The sequence below is a fragment of the Polypterus senegalus genome, chromosome 6 (genome assembly GCF_016835505.1).
Source record: "Polypterus senegalus isolate Bchr_013 chromosome 6, ASM1683550v1, whole genome shotgun sequence".
In the NCBI taxonomy this organism is placed as follows: Eukaryota; Metazoa; Chordata; class Cladistia; order Polypteriformes; family Polypteridae; genus Polypterus; species Polypterus senegalus.
Window position 1 is genome coordinate 182,674,273 of NC_053159.1, and position 17,515 is coordinate 182,691,787.

General features: G+C 36.4%; 1 protein-coding gene across 1 annotated transcript in view; it reads left to right on the top strand.

The window, feature by feature from the left end:
• mtx2 (metaxin 2) overlaps positions 1-17,515 on the top strand; it is a 59,386-nt gene that overhangs the window by 17,346 nt on the left and 24,525 nt on the right. The window contains exons 2-3 of the mRNA XM_039757707.1: positions 6,944-6,991; positions 7,815-7,861. Of these exons, the coding sequence (XP_039613641.1) occupies positions 6,944-6,991; positions 7,815-7,861 (95 nt within the window). The remainder of the gene's footprint in view (positions 1-6,943; positions 6,992-7,814; positions 7,862-17,515) is intronic.

The following is a 17,515-nucleotide window of genomic DNA, read 5'->3' on the forward strand; positions in this document are numbered from 1 at the left end:
CGAAAGAACGAGATCGCGAATACAAGCGGCTGAAATGAGTTTCCTCTGCAGGGTGTCTGGGCTTTCCCTTAAAGATTGGGTGAGAAGCTCAGTCATCCGGGAGTGGCTCAGAGTAGAGCCGCTACTCCTCCGCATCGAGAGGAGTCAGATGAGGTGGCTCGGGCATCTGATCAGGATGCCGCCTGGACGCCTACCTGGTGAGGTGTTCCGGGCACGTCCAACCGGGAGGAGGCCCCGGGGAAGACCCAGGACACGCTGGAGGGACTATGTCTCCTGGCTGGCCTGGGAACACCTTGGGATTCTCCCGGAAGAGCTGGAAGAAGTGGCCGGGGAGAGAGTAGTCTGGGCCTCTCTGCTTAAGCTGCTGCCCCCGCGACCTGACCTCGGATAAGCGGAAGAGGATGGATGGATGGTTAATGCTTCAGCTTGCTAACTTGTGAGTTTGTTCCAGTTTCTTGCAAAACTTTGTGTAAGGATATTTTTGCTGAGTTTGGAACATTCACATCCCATCATGATATGGGATGTGAGAGGAAACTGGGCTACCTAGTGAAAAAGTACCCAAACAAGAGGACAATCTGCACATGGATGTGACCTGGACTCAGATATGTATGCATGTACCTTGAGCTGTGAGGTAGCAACAATAGCAACTGCATCAGCATAGCTTAATATGCTAAATGCAGCCATTCATAAGTCCTTTTTCTGTCTCATTAATGTCATTGCTTGAGAACCTGTCCCATCAGCTTTGAACATAAACCATCCCTGGACAGAGTGCCAGTTTATCACAGGACACTTTCATTTATACGCACACACAACATAAAATTGATAATCCTAATATAAAAGTGAGGAAAAAAAATGCCATGCAAGCACTTGAAACTGTGTAAGCTCTACTAGGAAGATGTATGAACTTAGACTCGTAAGGCTGTATGAAACCATTGCTAAGCACTGCTCCACCATCCTGATTTAAGTTCAATTAAACATCCTCAATTTCATATCTTTTGTTTTATGGAAATTGGCACCATAACATGCTTAAAAATTGAAAATGTAATAAGCATTTCAGGGATCTGCTGATACTGTTTACAGTGTTGTCTTGCCTTTACATACCATTGTATGCATTAATCAGATTTTTTTTTTTTATTTTTTTTTAAGTAGGTCAATCATCTTTTACATGAATTATTTCCTTTTCAGAATATGTTTTACATAGTAATTTATATTATAGTACAAATTAAGAGCCATATATATTCCATGCTCAGCTGACACTTTTAAGCTATTTTCTGTTTGACCTGTTTATCTTTTATTTATTTTCATTTCTTCTTTCAGCCTGCATATTCAAATTTTACTTCTGGTCAAACATCTATCCAGGAGGAAAAGGAGAAAAACAATAAGATATTTTAATAGTAGAGTTGGATTGGCTAATGATAAACTGTCATTCTGTTTAGAGCTGATTCCTTCCTATTATTCTGAAATAGAGTCCACCTCCCTATAACAAGTTGTTGAAAAAAAGTATGTTTGGAAAAGAAATTTGTAATTTATGATCACAAATTAGGCACACCTCTGCAAGGTAAGCCCAATTTTACATGTATGTCAGATTGTTAAGCATCAAGACAAGTCAAATTTTAAAACCTATAAATAAATTTAGAGAATTGACATTTTTTCTCAGTGGCACAGACGTTTAACTCTTGCAGGTGTATTTTAATATACGTAGTTTAGCTTTTGTATCTTTCTAGATCACGGTTGCCCACACTGTTAACCATGAGTAATGCTAATGCAATTGCAAAGGTTTCTTTTTTAACCAATTAGCATTTAAAATGACTAATTAGGGGTAAGCTAGGGAGTTTGCCATTAAGACACTGAAACAATAGCTGCTGAATGTGGGGCTTTGCAGACATAGGTGAATAATGACATAAAAATCAGTCATTTCAAGTAAGAATAGTTATTAGCAACACTAGAGATGTGTTGGCTATATTTTTAAATCAATGTAATGGTATTTTGATCAAATAACTTTCAATCAGAAACATTTCTGGGTGTGCTGAGACTTTTCACTAGAACTATGTGTGTATGTATGTATGTGTGTGTGTGTGTGTGTGTGTATGTATATAGATATAGATATATAGAGATATAGATAGAGATATAGATAGATGATATATTAATAAAACATTATAAAAAATATATATGCACATACACACACACTAAGGCCAAAAGACCAACCCTCAAGGATTGGCCATTCTTCCTAACATAAGTGTTATTATCTAGTTCCTTATTGTTTTGTAGGCTTTGTCCTAGGTAATTTGATACAGTGGGTCAGGTGGATAATTGGGGTATTTGGTTTCATTTGAGCATCGCAAACAGTTGCACAGTTCTTGGATTACGTAGGTGGTGGTGGTACCAAATGTCACCACAGAAAAAATGGAAAAGAAAGCAGAAATAGTAGATATTAATGATTGTAAATTCATTGTAGAAAACAACAATTCTGTGCATGTATAGTCTATTAAGAGTAGAACTAAGATATAGCTGCAAAAAAGCAAAGTTAAAGTTGGTTTTTAGGTGCTTTTTAAAATGACCCACAGTGTTATTCTGATGCATCTCTATTGGTAAAGTATTCTCATTTTTCTACATAACAGCAAAAGGCTGCCTCACCACTTCTTAAGTTTTAAATGACCTAAATCATTTATCAGAGTGAAGGTTTTAGAGCAGGTGATGTCCTGTGTGACATCTTTTGTCAATCATATAGTAAGTTTAATTAGGCTGTAAATGTAATACATTGACCAAATAACTTGTGTGTCAGTGTTAGAAAACCCATTTTAGCCAATGAAACATTAAAGCAAGCTCAATAACTAACTCTTAGTTCAGCTGAATAGAACAAAACACTCGCAGGTTTAGCCTGTATTTCATGATAAAATAATTTGTTTGAACATATTAGATTTTTCACTACCCTCAGTGGTTATTAAAAGACATTCTTTAATGTACTCTGCCTTGCCAAATGTTCTTCCACTTTTTTGTTCTTATTACTGATATGTTGTAGATAACTCTCATATAAGTGAACCTTTAAGTTAAGTACTTTGTTTTAGAAACATGCATCACAGCCATATTTCCGTGGGCATTTATTCTTTCCAGCACTTATTGTACTTTTATGGCTGCAGGTGATGTAGTCTTAAGATGTTGGTCTAAATTAATCACAATATTTAAAAATATTTATTTAGTTGTTAAAATAAAGCTGTATTATTTTTAAGTTACTACTAACATTTTTAAGTAGTGTATGCCAACACTAGGGACACAATTATCAGGATATTGGCTGAAAATCTAAAAAGAGTGTTACCCATACTGAAAAGGGAAAATTGAGAGTTTAAAGCAACCAAAATAACAAAAGGAAAATCCAGTGTAGGTCAGTTATCTTTCCATTATCCTTAATGAGAAAGGAATCCGGATTTAGCATATATTGGTCATTCAACAGGCACGAGAGGTGAAAGACGTCACTTGTGCATGTTTGGAAAAAAACAAACTAAGCTGACTTTCACAACAATTGCAAAAGTTACCCAAAAACTGTGATCTTTCTTTGACAGTCACATTACAATTGAAAAGATTACTAGTTTTATCTTTTTAAATATCTTCATTCTATTTAGATATATTACTTTTGTAATAAGATAACATTGACAAACCCTCTTAATCCAATTTAGGGTTATGGGGAATAGAACCAGCATTAGGTGCAAAGCAGAAACCAGCCATGGACGTGGTACCGGTCCATTGCAGACTTTTGAAATGGTTGAAAGTAAAAGGTTTATTATATGCACACTAATACATCCATCCATCTATTATCGAACCCGCTATATCCTAACTACAGGGTCACGGGGGTCTGCTGGAGCCAATCCCAGCCAACACAGGGCACAAGGCAGGAAACATTACCCCAGGCAGGGTGCCAGCACACTGCAGGCACACTAATACATTTCGGTCTAATTCAAGTCAAGTCAGGTTGGGGAGCATGCACTGGTACAGCGTGTTCCTGCACCCACTACACGACGAAACAACTCGGGATCCCGGTTGTCAACCCCCCAGGCAGACACGCGGTCCAGTCCCACCCTCTGTCTAATTAAGACATGTTATATCAGGACCAGGCTAATTCCTTAGATTAGAAACACCTTTCAACTGTTTAAAGTTCTTAAATGTATCTGAAGTGGAATATGCTGAAAATAAACAGAAAGCACATATTTGGTTCCATTGGAGCAATTTTACTTTTTATAGAAGCACAATAAATAAATATGTATTATAACAAACAACGACGGCTTCCATCAAATACACACCAGAAATGCTGAAAAGATAGAAAACTTTTGACTTGACTAAAGATAAAAAGAACAGCCACAGTCACAATGTGACTTTATAAACAATAAGAACATTTATTTCTTTAGCACATTTCCACACAAACAATATCGTTCAAAGCGTTTTGCAAAACGTGAAAGTAGTAGTTACACGCAAAGAAAAAAAATTAGATAAGAATAGTTAAGTGCAAATATTATTCAAAAATAAATGATGCACACTTACATAACATACATATATAGTTAAGAGAAATAGAGTCATTGAATACAGAATTGATTTTTTTTTTTTTTAAGTTTGTAAATGACAGTCTGATGATAAGGTCAGTTGGCCAGGGTGGATAAAAAAAATAAAAATAAAAACTTCAGTTTAGCTGGAGAAAAAAAGGGGGGTAGGGGTTCCAGACAAAAAGACCATCCAGCCTCCACTGGGCAGAGGTGCAGTGTTCACAGAATAAAGAAGCCACAGTAGCATTTCTTAACACACACTTGAATTATTTGTTGTCTGTCTCTGAATAATAGTGTGTCATAGAGATGTGCAGTAACTTTCATAATGGCAGTCAGTTTTGTTCTCATTCTCTCCTTTGCTACTACCACCTTCTTAATGAATTAATTTGTTGATTTGCTGGCCTTTTCTTGAAATGATTTTACTGGCTCAGCACACCACAGCGTAGGAAAGCACGTGAAGGACGTCTCTGCCCACATTAAAGTAGTGTAGTCTCCTAAGACCGTGTTTCTTAAACTTGGTTTCCTCTCCATTTTCTTATATAATTCCTCTGTGTTACAAGACCAGTCTAACCTGTCATTGATATTGACCCCTAAGTTTTTGTAGCAATGCACCATCTACACGTCCATTACCTGAATTGTGATTGGATGTAGAAGCACTTCAGTACTGCGAATATCAATAACTAGTTCCTTGTTTTGGTTGATGTTAATGAAAAGAAGACGATTCTCTTTGTGCCAAGAAAAAATAAAAAGATTTCCACCTGATTCTATACTCTGTCTCATCCCCTTTGTCAATACACCGCATTAGTGCAGCATTATCAGATAATTTCAGCAAGGGTCATGACCTGGTGTTATTTTTGTAGTCAGTGGTGTACAGGGTGAAGAGAAAAAGACAGTACCGTTCCTTGTGGTGTTCCAGTGTCACTCACATGTTTATCAGATATAGATGCTTTCTGCCTAACAGATAGTCCATTATTCAGGATGCAATAGGTCCATCTTCCTGCATATCTCTGAGCTTACCCCTTAACAGAGATGGCCAGATGGTAGTGAAGGGATGGGAGAAATTAAAAAACTATACAGTGTTGTCAGCTTTTTCCAGATGGAAGTAAGCCTTATGGAGCAGATAGATAATTTCATTTTCCACTTCAGTCTTTGATCGACAGACAAACTGCACAAGAGGACTCCTATTGTCCAGTACCAGCCTCTTAAAGGGCTTCATGATGTGGGACATAAGGCCACTGATCTGTAATCATTAGCTTAAGAATTGCCTACCTTCTTTGGAACAGGAACAATGCAGAATGTTTTCCACAGCAGAGGTGCTTTATGGAGTTTTAGTCATAGACTGAACAGGTAAAAAAGAACATCAAAAATTTGGTCAGCACAGCCTGGTCCTGCAGCTTTTTCTGTGTAGCATCATCGGTTGTCTCCTCACTTGGTAATCAGTTATGGACAATCAAGAGGTAAACTCATCACTTTAACCTATCAGTTGAAGTGGTAGTAGTGAAGTAGGGATAGTGTTGGGAAGCTGGTTATTAGAAGAAAGTGGTGGTGGAAAAAAGGAAAGTCTATCAAAAAATACAAATACAATAATTTACAATAAAAAAATGCAAAGGTAATGTGGGAGAGGAAAGCTTATCTAGAGAAAATGAAAAGATCTAGAATGGGGTCAAAAGGCAACCTTTAGAAAAGGGAAGATAAAGGGTTAGTTTTAAATGCCATCATTTAGTTTCACATAATATAAAAATTAAGATTTAATAACATTGTTAGCTTTGAATATTTTAAAATCTTTGTCATTTGCAAAGACCGAACACACAAAATCTGCATGAGCATCCTTGTCACTCACTTTTATTTGTACACTTTCCACTTTGGCTGGCTGTTTTACTCTTCCTTCCTGAACCTCTCACCATTTATTCCAAGTGTAATGTGGAATAAATATAGTTTGGAATTGGGTTTATTCTGTTTTAATTTCATTAAAGAGTAATTCTTGATTAATATGCATTGTCCGTTTTTTTTTCTTATTATTATACTACTAAGGTACTTGACTTTTTAATATGCGATGTTCCGGGAATATCTTTTTTTAATTCACATTAAAGGCTTAGGCCAATGTGGTGTGTTACCACTTTTTTCTGTATATATTCAGTGTTTCAACATTTCCTGTGTTGGCAGTACTTTTAAACAATGAATTAATAAACAAAAAAAACAACAAAAACAATACCTAATCCTTTGCTTTTAATAAGTAATGCAATAATGGTTTGCATGGGCATACATAAACATGTTTGTGAATATGTGTACTGTCTGTTGACAAAAGCACAAGGTAGTGATAGCTTCCTACCATAACACTGTGGCATACAGCTAAACAGTGCTATAAAAGCTTTGTTTGCAAGCGTACTAAACTGCTTCCTGCTTATTTCTTACAGCTGTTGAACCATGGCCTGAAAATGCAACTCTGTATCAGCCTCTGAAGGGTGAGTAGTTCATTTAACAATTAACAGTGCTGCTGTTTATGTGCAAAGAGATGATGATGAACTTCTGTGTGGATTCTATAGATTTATTGTACCAGAGGAGGCTAAACAAGTAGTGTAAGGATTGTTATTTCAGTTTTGTTAATCGTGTTTTTTTTTTTTAAAGTTCCATAAGGTGAATATTTCTGTATGCTTTTCCCCTGGCCCACACCCCCCATCAGCAGAGAATACAGGATGCTTTATTTTGTTATTGACCCTGTCTATTAGCCAATGTAGGCAGCCAAGCAAACGATGGGGTGGGCTGGGTAGATTTACTGCACTAACAGCTGAGGCAGCATATTATTGAAGACTTGTGGTAAGCAGGCTTCTGGCAAGGAGAGGAGAAGGGGGAGAAAAAAGCAAGGAAAGCAAGCATAAGAGGGGGAAACTGTTAAAACAGAGTAGGATGGTTCAGGCTCCCTTTAGCAGCTCTTCATATATCATAAGATCACATTATAGCCCCCATTTGGGGCTCAGCAGCATGCTACAGTTGTCAGAGGACTGCAAAGTAATGAAGACTAATAGTTACCAGCCCCAGTCCTCTATCCATTGAATTTTTATTGCAGTGAACTTGTCATCTTTCTTTCTTGTGACAGCCAAAGACAAGGTTTGCAACACTTATTTAATGAAAGCAACCACCTCAATTTCGACTTACCTTTACTCTGCTTGTATAAATACTTATTTAGGGCTTCAGCAGGACTTCTTTATATTTCCATCTTAGAAAGGGCATTCAGTGGTGTTAAATGCACTTTAATAATGTAATTTTCATGCATTTATTTTTAAATAGATGATCAGATATTGCTTTCAGATCACGCTTCTTCCCTTGCTGTGCAGGTAAGAATACAGTATACATATATTTCTACGCATTTATTTTACTTGTGTGTGTGTGTGTGTGTGTATATATATATATATACGAAAAGAAAACATAGATAGGCAACGCTAGAAATGCAGTATAGTTCAGCTTACCAGTATTTTAGAACTTGACTTACAGTTTCCACGCTTTGTTTATAATACCTATTCATTCTTTTCTTATTGCCATATGTTGGAGAGTACTTTTATCTTTGAGATCTTTTGAGTACTGATCTCTTGTGATCAGTAATCTCTGGAACACATTGTACTTCCTTTTTTTCCATCTTGAACCATGTGAACTGAGGAGACTGATTCTCCTGTGTTCCATCATCCAATGAAATTTGGACCATCCTTTTGCCAGTTAGTTTACAAGTATTATATGCAAAGGGCTAACTTACCTAACACTCCTTGTCATCACTTATTTGAAAAGCTTGCTGTATGTGATTGACACTCAAGCTCTTGTCACATTTAGTGACTTTTAGTTGTAGGATAGGGGCGGCACGGTGGTGCAGTGGTAGTGCTGCTCCTTCGCAGTTAGGAGGCCTGGGTTCGCTTCCTAGGTCCTCCCTGCGTGGAGTTTGCATGTTCTCCCCGTGTCTGAGTGGGTTTCCTCCGGGTGCTCTGGTTTTCTTCCACAGTCCACAGACATGCAGGTTAGGTGCATTGGCGATCCTAAATTGTCCCGTGGGTGTTTGTGAGTGTGTGCCCTGCGGTGGGCTGGCGCACTGCACAGGGTTTGTTTCCTACCTTGCTCCCTGTGTTGGTTGGGATTGGCTCCAGCAGACCCTTGTGACCCTGTAGTTAGGATATAGCCGGTTGGATGATGGATGGATAGTTGTAGGATATGTCACATGTGCTGATTATAGTTGCTGATCTCTTTGCTGGAACATACCAGTTTACGTGACTGAAAATCGCTGTGCTTATTAAATTAACGTATCGCTGGCTAATATTTCACAACAGATTTGCTTGCCCCTGTTTTTGATAGCCAAAAACGTGCTGCCTGATGTACCGATTGCTGTTTGAAACGTTAACAGCTACGGTGAGTTGAGCTGGAATTTCTGCTTTTTTTCCTTTTTCTTTTGTCCATTCTTTCGTGTGGTATGTAAAACACAGAACATCAGACAAATGAGCTTCTATTCTGTTTGTGAAGTCCAAATTTTCAGATTTTTTTCCTTGCTGCATTGTAGGTATTGTACTTCTGCATTCATTGGTTGTCAGCTGCCTTGCATGCAGCGCCTACTCCAATGGCTAAAAACAAAATTAAACAGGTTTTGAAATGAGTCACAATTAGTTTCATGGGAGCATACCACTGACTGTCACTGAATCGCTAAAATTATATAAATAAAAGCTATAAATGAAAATTGCTGGAAAAGATCCATAGTCTAATATCGCCTTATATTGACATGGTCTCGTGATGAAATCAGTCATCAGTTCTAACATTCCCAATGACTAAATATCGGATAATATGACATTGGCTTTACATGTTTACAATGCAATCACTACATAGAGTTAACCTCTTTCAGCTTTGCTCCACTTCACTCCTTACTCTATGATTTCTTGATGTTCTTAAACAATTTATAAATTCTTACTTCCAGTATGTATATGCTGTAACCGTAATCATAGATAAAATGTACTGATCTGTTTAAAGGATTGAAAGAAATTTACCAGCTCTATTAAGTCAGTAGTTTGACATGGTAAAGTTTGCCAGCAACTAAAAGAACAAAGATGAAACCCCCAAATTTATCAAGGTTAGCCTTTAAAGATGGAGGGAAATGATATATGTGCACAATAAAATAGTATGTTGTCCACTTTGGCAACCTAATTTTTGCAGTATTTTTTTGACTGGAAAGAGATTACATCTGATCAACTGACCCTTTTTTTTTTTTTTACCTCAGTGTATCCAAGTGGTCTCCTGTTCAAATAACTAATAACGTCATTTTGCTGTTTTATTATTTGTTGTGAGCAGTCATTTTCCATTATTTGGTTGCAGGTAGTGCAAAACCAGCAATTGCACCATTGCAGGACATGCTTATGCATACACCTGCATTTACTTTTGCAATTTAGTGTTGCTTATTAGTTCAAAATGCATCTTTTTAGATGTGGAATGAAACCAGAGTACCCTGAAAACAGTAATAGAAGGAGTTGTTTATGCAAAATCAGAACAAACAAAAACTAGGCCAGAATTTGAACCCTGTTCCTTGGAGCTGTGAGGCAACTTCAACACCTGCAATACTGTACGGCCTTAGTTAAAATGTAGAAATATCCTGAAGCGTCCAGCATAAAGTAGACTTAATTTAGTAACTGAAACATTTTCTATGTTTATTAAAAGATCCTGACTGGGGAAAAATTGCCTACCCTTTTCTACTAAATAAGGATGTATATTTGGATAAAGGCAAATGACTTAGGCCAAATTGCTGCAGAGTCTTCTGTCTGACTTTGCAACCCTGAAGGATCTCTTTTATTAACCTTTTGAACTGAGACTGGTTGAAATAGCTTTTCTTCTTTCCATGACAGATACCCAGATGGATGTAACTTGACCTCAATGGTTCAGTTGCATGTCAGCAGTTTTTATTTTTTATTTATTTATTTTTTTGTCACTACAGTATGTGGAGGGTTGTAACCGGATATGTTTAATTCATTGTGTAAGGTAATAATAAAAAAAGTAGCATTTTTATGTAAAATAATGTGTTCTCACTTAAATGAAAATGATTTCTTATAAATGTACAGTATATAATGGAAAATATATATATATGTATGTATATATATATATATATATATATATATAAAATGCTAAAATAATTTATTACAGGGTTTCTTCTTTCACACCTTACATAGATGACCAAAAATATTTTGTTAAAACTTCAGTATTTAATGACAGCAGCTTAAATATCAGACATATAAAATATTTTTATATTCCTGCATACCTCTCTCATGTAATGGAGGAAATGTATTTAGCAGAAACTACAATTAAACCTGTTCAGTTCTTTATGCAGCAGTATACTTTTTACCAGCTTCTTTATGAGAGCAACAAAAGTTTCCTCTTGCTTCTAATCAATCTCTGACATCTTTTTTTTTTTTTTCTTTTTTACTTTCTGTCTTACAACAAACAGCATCAACAGCTCCATATTTATAAGCTGTTTTGCAGAAATACCTGACTTTAAGGCATTATCACGATATTTTTATTGAGCTTAGATCTGGACTTGGGCTGTACACTTCCAAAGCACATTTATTCCTGTCATTTTAATGATTTTACTGATATTAATGATGGTGATGTTTTATGTCCAGGGAATAGTCATTTTTGTGTTTGTGCTTTTTATCTCTTTTTTAATATGCTATGTGTAGGAATTGTGTGTATTTTTCTTAGAAGTATCTGAGTAAATGGCTGTAATCTGCTTCACTTTCTGAAAATAACGTTTTTGTGCGCTTTGATCAAACTGTTGCCTAAAGAGGAGGACTTACTTGATATACTGCAGTGATTCTGAATGTGTGCCAGTCCTCCTGTGACTCACTCCAGTTGCAGTATGTGTCTGGCATTTCTTTCCTTGATCATTTTACTGGTCCTGCTGTTTTTGTAGCTGGTATAAAAACTGGTGTGTAATTTTTCCTGTATATCTTTTGAATAGTGTGTCAATCTTCACTGCCAAGAGCTGCTAACTGCTTTTGGACAATTTCTTAGATGATGTCTGACATGAGTTTGAGAGCTTATGCTCTGCTTCTAAATATTAACTAGCAAATAATACCAAAGTCAGTACTGACTCAATAATGTGCAGTTTATTCATTAACAAGTGATCACTTATCTATTATGAATTGCCTTACTGTGTCTTTTTTTTTTTCTTTTTTATTAATATGTATGTTATTGAATATGTATGTTTGTATGTATTGTGTATGGTATCTTGGCTTGATTTACCAAGAGCAACTGTGTGTGTGTGTAATTTATATATATTTATTTTTATATAATTATATTATATTAATATATACAGTATATATATATATATATATATATATATATATATATATATATATATATATATATATATATATATATATATATATATATATATATATATATATATAAAAATAATATGAGAGAGAGTGTAACTATTCAATGTATTGACGGTAATATTGGAAGTAAAGATTCATATTTAAACTTTAAGTCAACCTTTTTGTTGCTGACTTAGAGCAATGGAATTTAATCTTGCGTGTATCCTTAGGACAGTTACTAAAATATGATAACTCAAATAAAAATAATGTGTTTCTGTATCTATCCATCCATCCATCTTCTTAACCCCCTTATCCAAGGCAGTGTTGTGGGGAAGCTGGAGAATATCCTAGCAAGAATTGTGCACAAGTCATGAAAAATCCCTTGGCAGAACGCTAGTCCATTACAAGGTGAACACAAAACAACAACACACTCTTGTATCCACACACTAGGGTCAATTTAACAAAGTCAGTCCACCTCCCTTGCATGTCTTTGGACTGTGGGAGGAAACTTGAGCATTATATTCAATATGTATTTGCAAGTATTATAATTTTATTTGCACTGTTTTTTATATTACAGTATTATGGTTAATTCACATGATTGACTGTTTTGAAACCTTAAGAGTTGCGGGTAAAAGCTATCCCTGAATCTACTGGTGCAAGTGTAAGTGGTCCAGTACTGTTTGCCAGAGGGAGGAGTGAGAAAAAGTCTGTTCAGGTCTGTGATCTGCAATATCTGTTTGTCTTTTTAAGTCGGTGGGTATGGTGCAGTATACAGTATGTCATGGATAGAAGACGGATGATTGCTTGAAATAGCCGGTGCTACCTCTACCCCTTCCTGAACAGTGCTTAGCAGATGTTACACCAGAATGTGATGTAGTCAGTGAGGATGACTCCACTGTACCCTTTTAGATGATAAGAGCAGATGGAGAAATGTGAACTGTCCTCAGATGTCTGAGCAAGAGGAGATACTGGAGTCAAAATGTGTTGTCCTCACTTAAGTAATGATTGTCACTCCAAGAAATTTAAAGCTGCTCACTCTTTCAACAGCATTCCCTCTGATGTACAGTGCATCCGGAAAGTATTCACAGTGCATCACTTTTTCCACATTTTGTTAAGTTACAGCCTTATTCCAAAATGAATTAAATTCATTTTTTCCCTCAGAATTCTACACACAACACCCCATAATGACAACGTGAAAAAAGAGGTTTTTGCAAATTTATTAAAAATAAAAAAACTGAGAAAGCACATGTACATAAGTATTCACAGCCTTTGCCATGAAGCTCCAAATTGAGCTCAGGTGCATCCTGTTTCCCCTGATCATCCTTGAGATGTTTCTGCAGCTTAATTGGAGTCCACCTGTGGTAAATTCAGTTGATTGGACATGATTTGTAAAGGCACACACCTGTCTATATAAGGTCCCACAGTTGACAGTTCATGTCAGAGCACAAACCAAGCATGATGTCAAAGGAATTGTCTGTAGACCTACGAGACAAGATTGTCTCGAGGCACAAATCTGGGGAAGGTTACAGAAAAATTTCTGCTGCTTTGAGAGTCCCAATGAGCACAATGGCCTCCATTATCCGTAAGTGGTTCGAAACCACCAGGACTCTTCCTAGAGCTGGCCGGCCATCTTAACTGAGCGATCAGGGGAGAAGGTCCTTGGTCAGGGAGGTGACCAAGAACCCGATGGTAACTCTGTCAGAGCTCAAGAGGTCCTCTGTGGAGAGAGGAGAACCTTCCAGAAGGACAACCATCTCTGCAGCAATCCACCAATCAGGCCTGTATGGTAAAGGCACGTGGCACCCCGCCTGGAGTTTGCCAAAAGGCACCTGAAGGACTCTCAGACCATGAGAAACAAAATTCTCTGGTGTGATGAGACAAGGATTGAACTCTTTGATGTGAATGCCAGGCATCACGTTTGGAGGAAACCAGGCACCGCTCATCACCAGGCCAATACCATCCCTACAGTGAAGCATGGTGGTGGCAGCATCATGCTGTGGGGATGTTTTTCAGCGGCAGGAACTGAGAGACTAGTCAGGATAAAGGGAAAGATGACTGCAGCAATGTACAGAGACATCCTGGATGAAAACCTGCTCCAGAGCGCTCTTCACCTCAGACTGGGGCGACGGTTCATCTTTCAGCAGGACAACGACCCTAAGCACACAGCCAGGATATCAAAGGAGTGGCTTCAGGACAACTCTGAATGTCCTTGAGTGGCCCAGCCAGAGCCCAGACTTGAATCCGATTGAACATCTCTGGAGATATCTTAAAATGGCTGTGCACCGACGCTTCCCATCCAACCTGATGGAGCTTGAGAGGTGCTGCAAAGAGGAATGGGCAAAACTGGCCAAGGATAGGTGTGCCATGCTTGTGGCATCATATTCAAAAAGACTTGAGGCTATAATTGCTGCCAAAGGTGCATCGACAAAGTATTGAGCAAAGGCTGTGAATATTTATGTATGTGTGATTTTGTAGTTTTATTATTTTGAATAAATTTGCAAAAACCTCAAGTAAACTTTTTTTCACGTTGTCATTATGGGGTGTTGTATGTAGAATTCTGAGGAAAAAAATGAATTTAATCCATTTTGGAATAAGGCTGTAACATAACAAAACGTGGAAAAAGTGATGCGCTGTGAATTTTTTCCGGATGCACTATTTATGGAAATATGTTCTTCTTTCTGAAGGTTATGGCCAGCTCCTTGGTTTGAATGACATTAATATTGTAGATTATTGTCCTGGTGCCACTTATATAGCAGTTAGACCTCATCTTTGTAAATTCTGTCATCATTGACAGAAAATGAGTGTGATATTCTCATCCAGAAGATTTTACAAGATTTCTCCATGATATTTAGGCATCCGCACCCATTGTTGGGTAATTAGCCCCAAATCATAACATTGCCAGCATGCTTGACCAGTGGGGATAAAATTATTTTGATGATTAGGCATGGCTTTTTTGTTGCAGCCAGCAAGATTAATTATATCCTGTGACCAGTGTTTCATAGTTCTCCAGGATCATCCATACAGTCTTTTGTCATAATAATATGAAAAGTAAAATTCTTTATTTGAGAACAAATTTTTCTTCTTCTTTCCTTTAACCAAATCCATTGTTATTCAGTCTGTGTTGTGTCCTTACTGTACTGTATTAACATGGATAATATCCCTCGCAGCTGATATCTGGAGACATTTACATGTAGTCATTCATTTATTTTTAATGTTCTTTTTTCATTTGGCTTTGTAGTATGGTTTTGAAAGATGTCTTCATGTAAGTAGATTCACCATAGTCTTAGGTATATGTCTAATTTGTATGGGAGAGGGCCTTTAATCTTTGCCTTGATAGTTTGCCTTTTATCTTGCATCCTATACTTTTTTAGTACTGGTTTTGCTTACATTTCTGATTGACAGATTATGGTTAATTTACTTTTTACATGCAAGATTAATATTTATTTATCTACTATATTTCTTGTACTGTTACCTTAATCACTTCCTGTAAATAATGCACAGAATTTGTGATTCTTCACACATTCTTTTAGAAAAGATATTATTTTGAATAATCGGGGGAAGAAATATTATAGCTGCAGTAACAGTTCAAAAACATCCAAGCAGTAGTGTGTTTGTATGTGTATAGTCGAGTGTGTGTGTGTGTGTATATGTATGTCAGTGTAACAATATGTAGGGCTTTAGTCCTCTTTGACCCCAAGCTTGATTACAGTCTTTAAAAAAAAAAATGCATAGATGGACAAATACAAATATATACTGTACATAGTCTTTATATAGATTACATTTTTCTCAATGTTTACAAATCCATATTTAATAAGTAAATAATAAAATAGTAAGTAAATAACACCCAAACCAACTCAGTAAATAGTTGTCTTTTATGTCTTTTATATGCAAGTCTCTTTTTTTTTTTTTTTTTTAAAAACGTTGGTAGTTTACTAACAGCTACTTTGAGACACAGCAACCTAGTGGACAGAGTAATACAGTAGGTCAGTGAACAGTTCACAGGTTCATTTATCTTACATAGACTTGTGGACTCTGCAGTTGAGATCACGTTTGCTTTTGCTGCTTGCTGTGCTCACTCCCCACTCAGGGCTGAGCCCTGACAAATTAGATTATAAAAATGAACATTAAAAGATAGTCAATTAAGTTTACTTGTATTAACTGTACTTTTGTTTGTGAGCCCAGCATTCTATACAATAGTTATTAACATTATAAGAAAGAAAGAAAAGCAACAAAAACACACTGCATAACATTTAAACACAAATGGGGAAACATACAACATATTGTACTGTGAAAAGCTATTTGCCCCCTTTCTGATTTCAGTTGCTTTTGCTTATTCATAACTCTTAATTGTTCCTGATCTCCAAACAAACTTTGTATAATACAAAGACAGCCAGACTAAACACAATACCCTGTGTTTGAATGATCATTTGATTTATTGATGTAAAAAAGTACACCAACACCGATATCAGCCATGTAGAAAAAGTAATTGCCCCCTTAATCACTCAATCAACCAGTGAACCTAATTTAACTAACAGGGTTAAAATGGACTAGACACACACAGGCTTGCTTACTGCCAACCCTACTGAATCTAAACATCACTCAAATGCAACCTTTCATGCACTGTCAAGTTTTCTTAATAGTCTCAACAGGCAGTATACCATGCCTTTGATAAAAAAAAAATTCCAGAAGTCCTGAGAGAGAAAGTTACTGACGATATCAGTCATGAAAAGGTTAAGAGAGCTGAATTTATGCTTTCCTAAAGTATCGCCCTGAAAAAGCAAAGCATCCCCATACCATCTCACTGCCACCATCATGTCTGAATGTGGGCATGATCTTCTTGTGGAAAGATGTGTTAGCTTTACACCAGATGCCTTTGTATTTTTGACTCATCGTCTACACAAAATTTTCCCAAAATTATTGGTAGTAATCAAGGTGTTTTTTGATAAATGTTAAATTAGCCTTTATGCTCCTCTTAACAATGGTTTTCACCTTGCAACTCCTCCATGGATACAATTTTTGCCCAGTGTCTTTCTAATGGTGGAATAATGAATGCCGACATTAACTGAGATAAGAAAGGATGTTTGCCTGCATTCTTCTGTGACTTCCTGGATGATATTTTTTTTGTGTGTGTGCTCTTGTAGTAATATTGCGCTATATATATATATATATATATATATATATATATATATATTATGACTTTTCTTCTACATATGAGTAATTATGCTTTTGATCTTCGTGATTTTGGTCAGCTGTTAAAATGATAATTAAAATGACATTATCAAATAATTATTAAATAGTTGACAAAAGATCATAAAAAACCATTGTAAGGAGGAAACCCAACTTTTTCATTCAAGCCAGATTAACACCAAAAGATATTTCAAAGTGTAGTTTCATATATCATGTAATGTAGTTCAGCTTTTCAAATACCTTGGCTTTTCCAACCAGCCAAAATTTAAAATATCTCAAAATAAGTTCCTTCAAATTATAAAATATCTGCTGCATATTTTGAGATATCTCTAATGCAATTCAAGGGTATCTCAGAAGTATTCATGGTCAGTTTGAGATACCTGAACATAATTTTGACAATCTCAAAATCACTCCCTGTAAGATTTCCTATTTCATCAGTACTTCCTCTCTGTTATTTTAAAATACAGTATA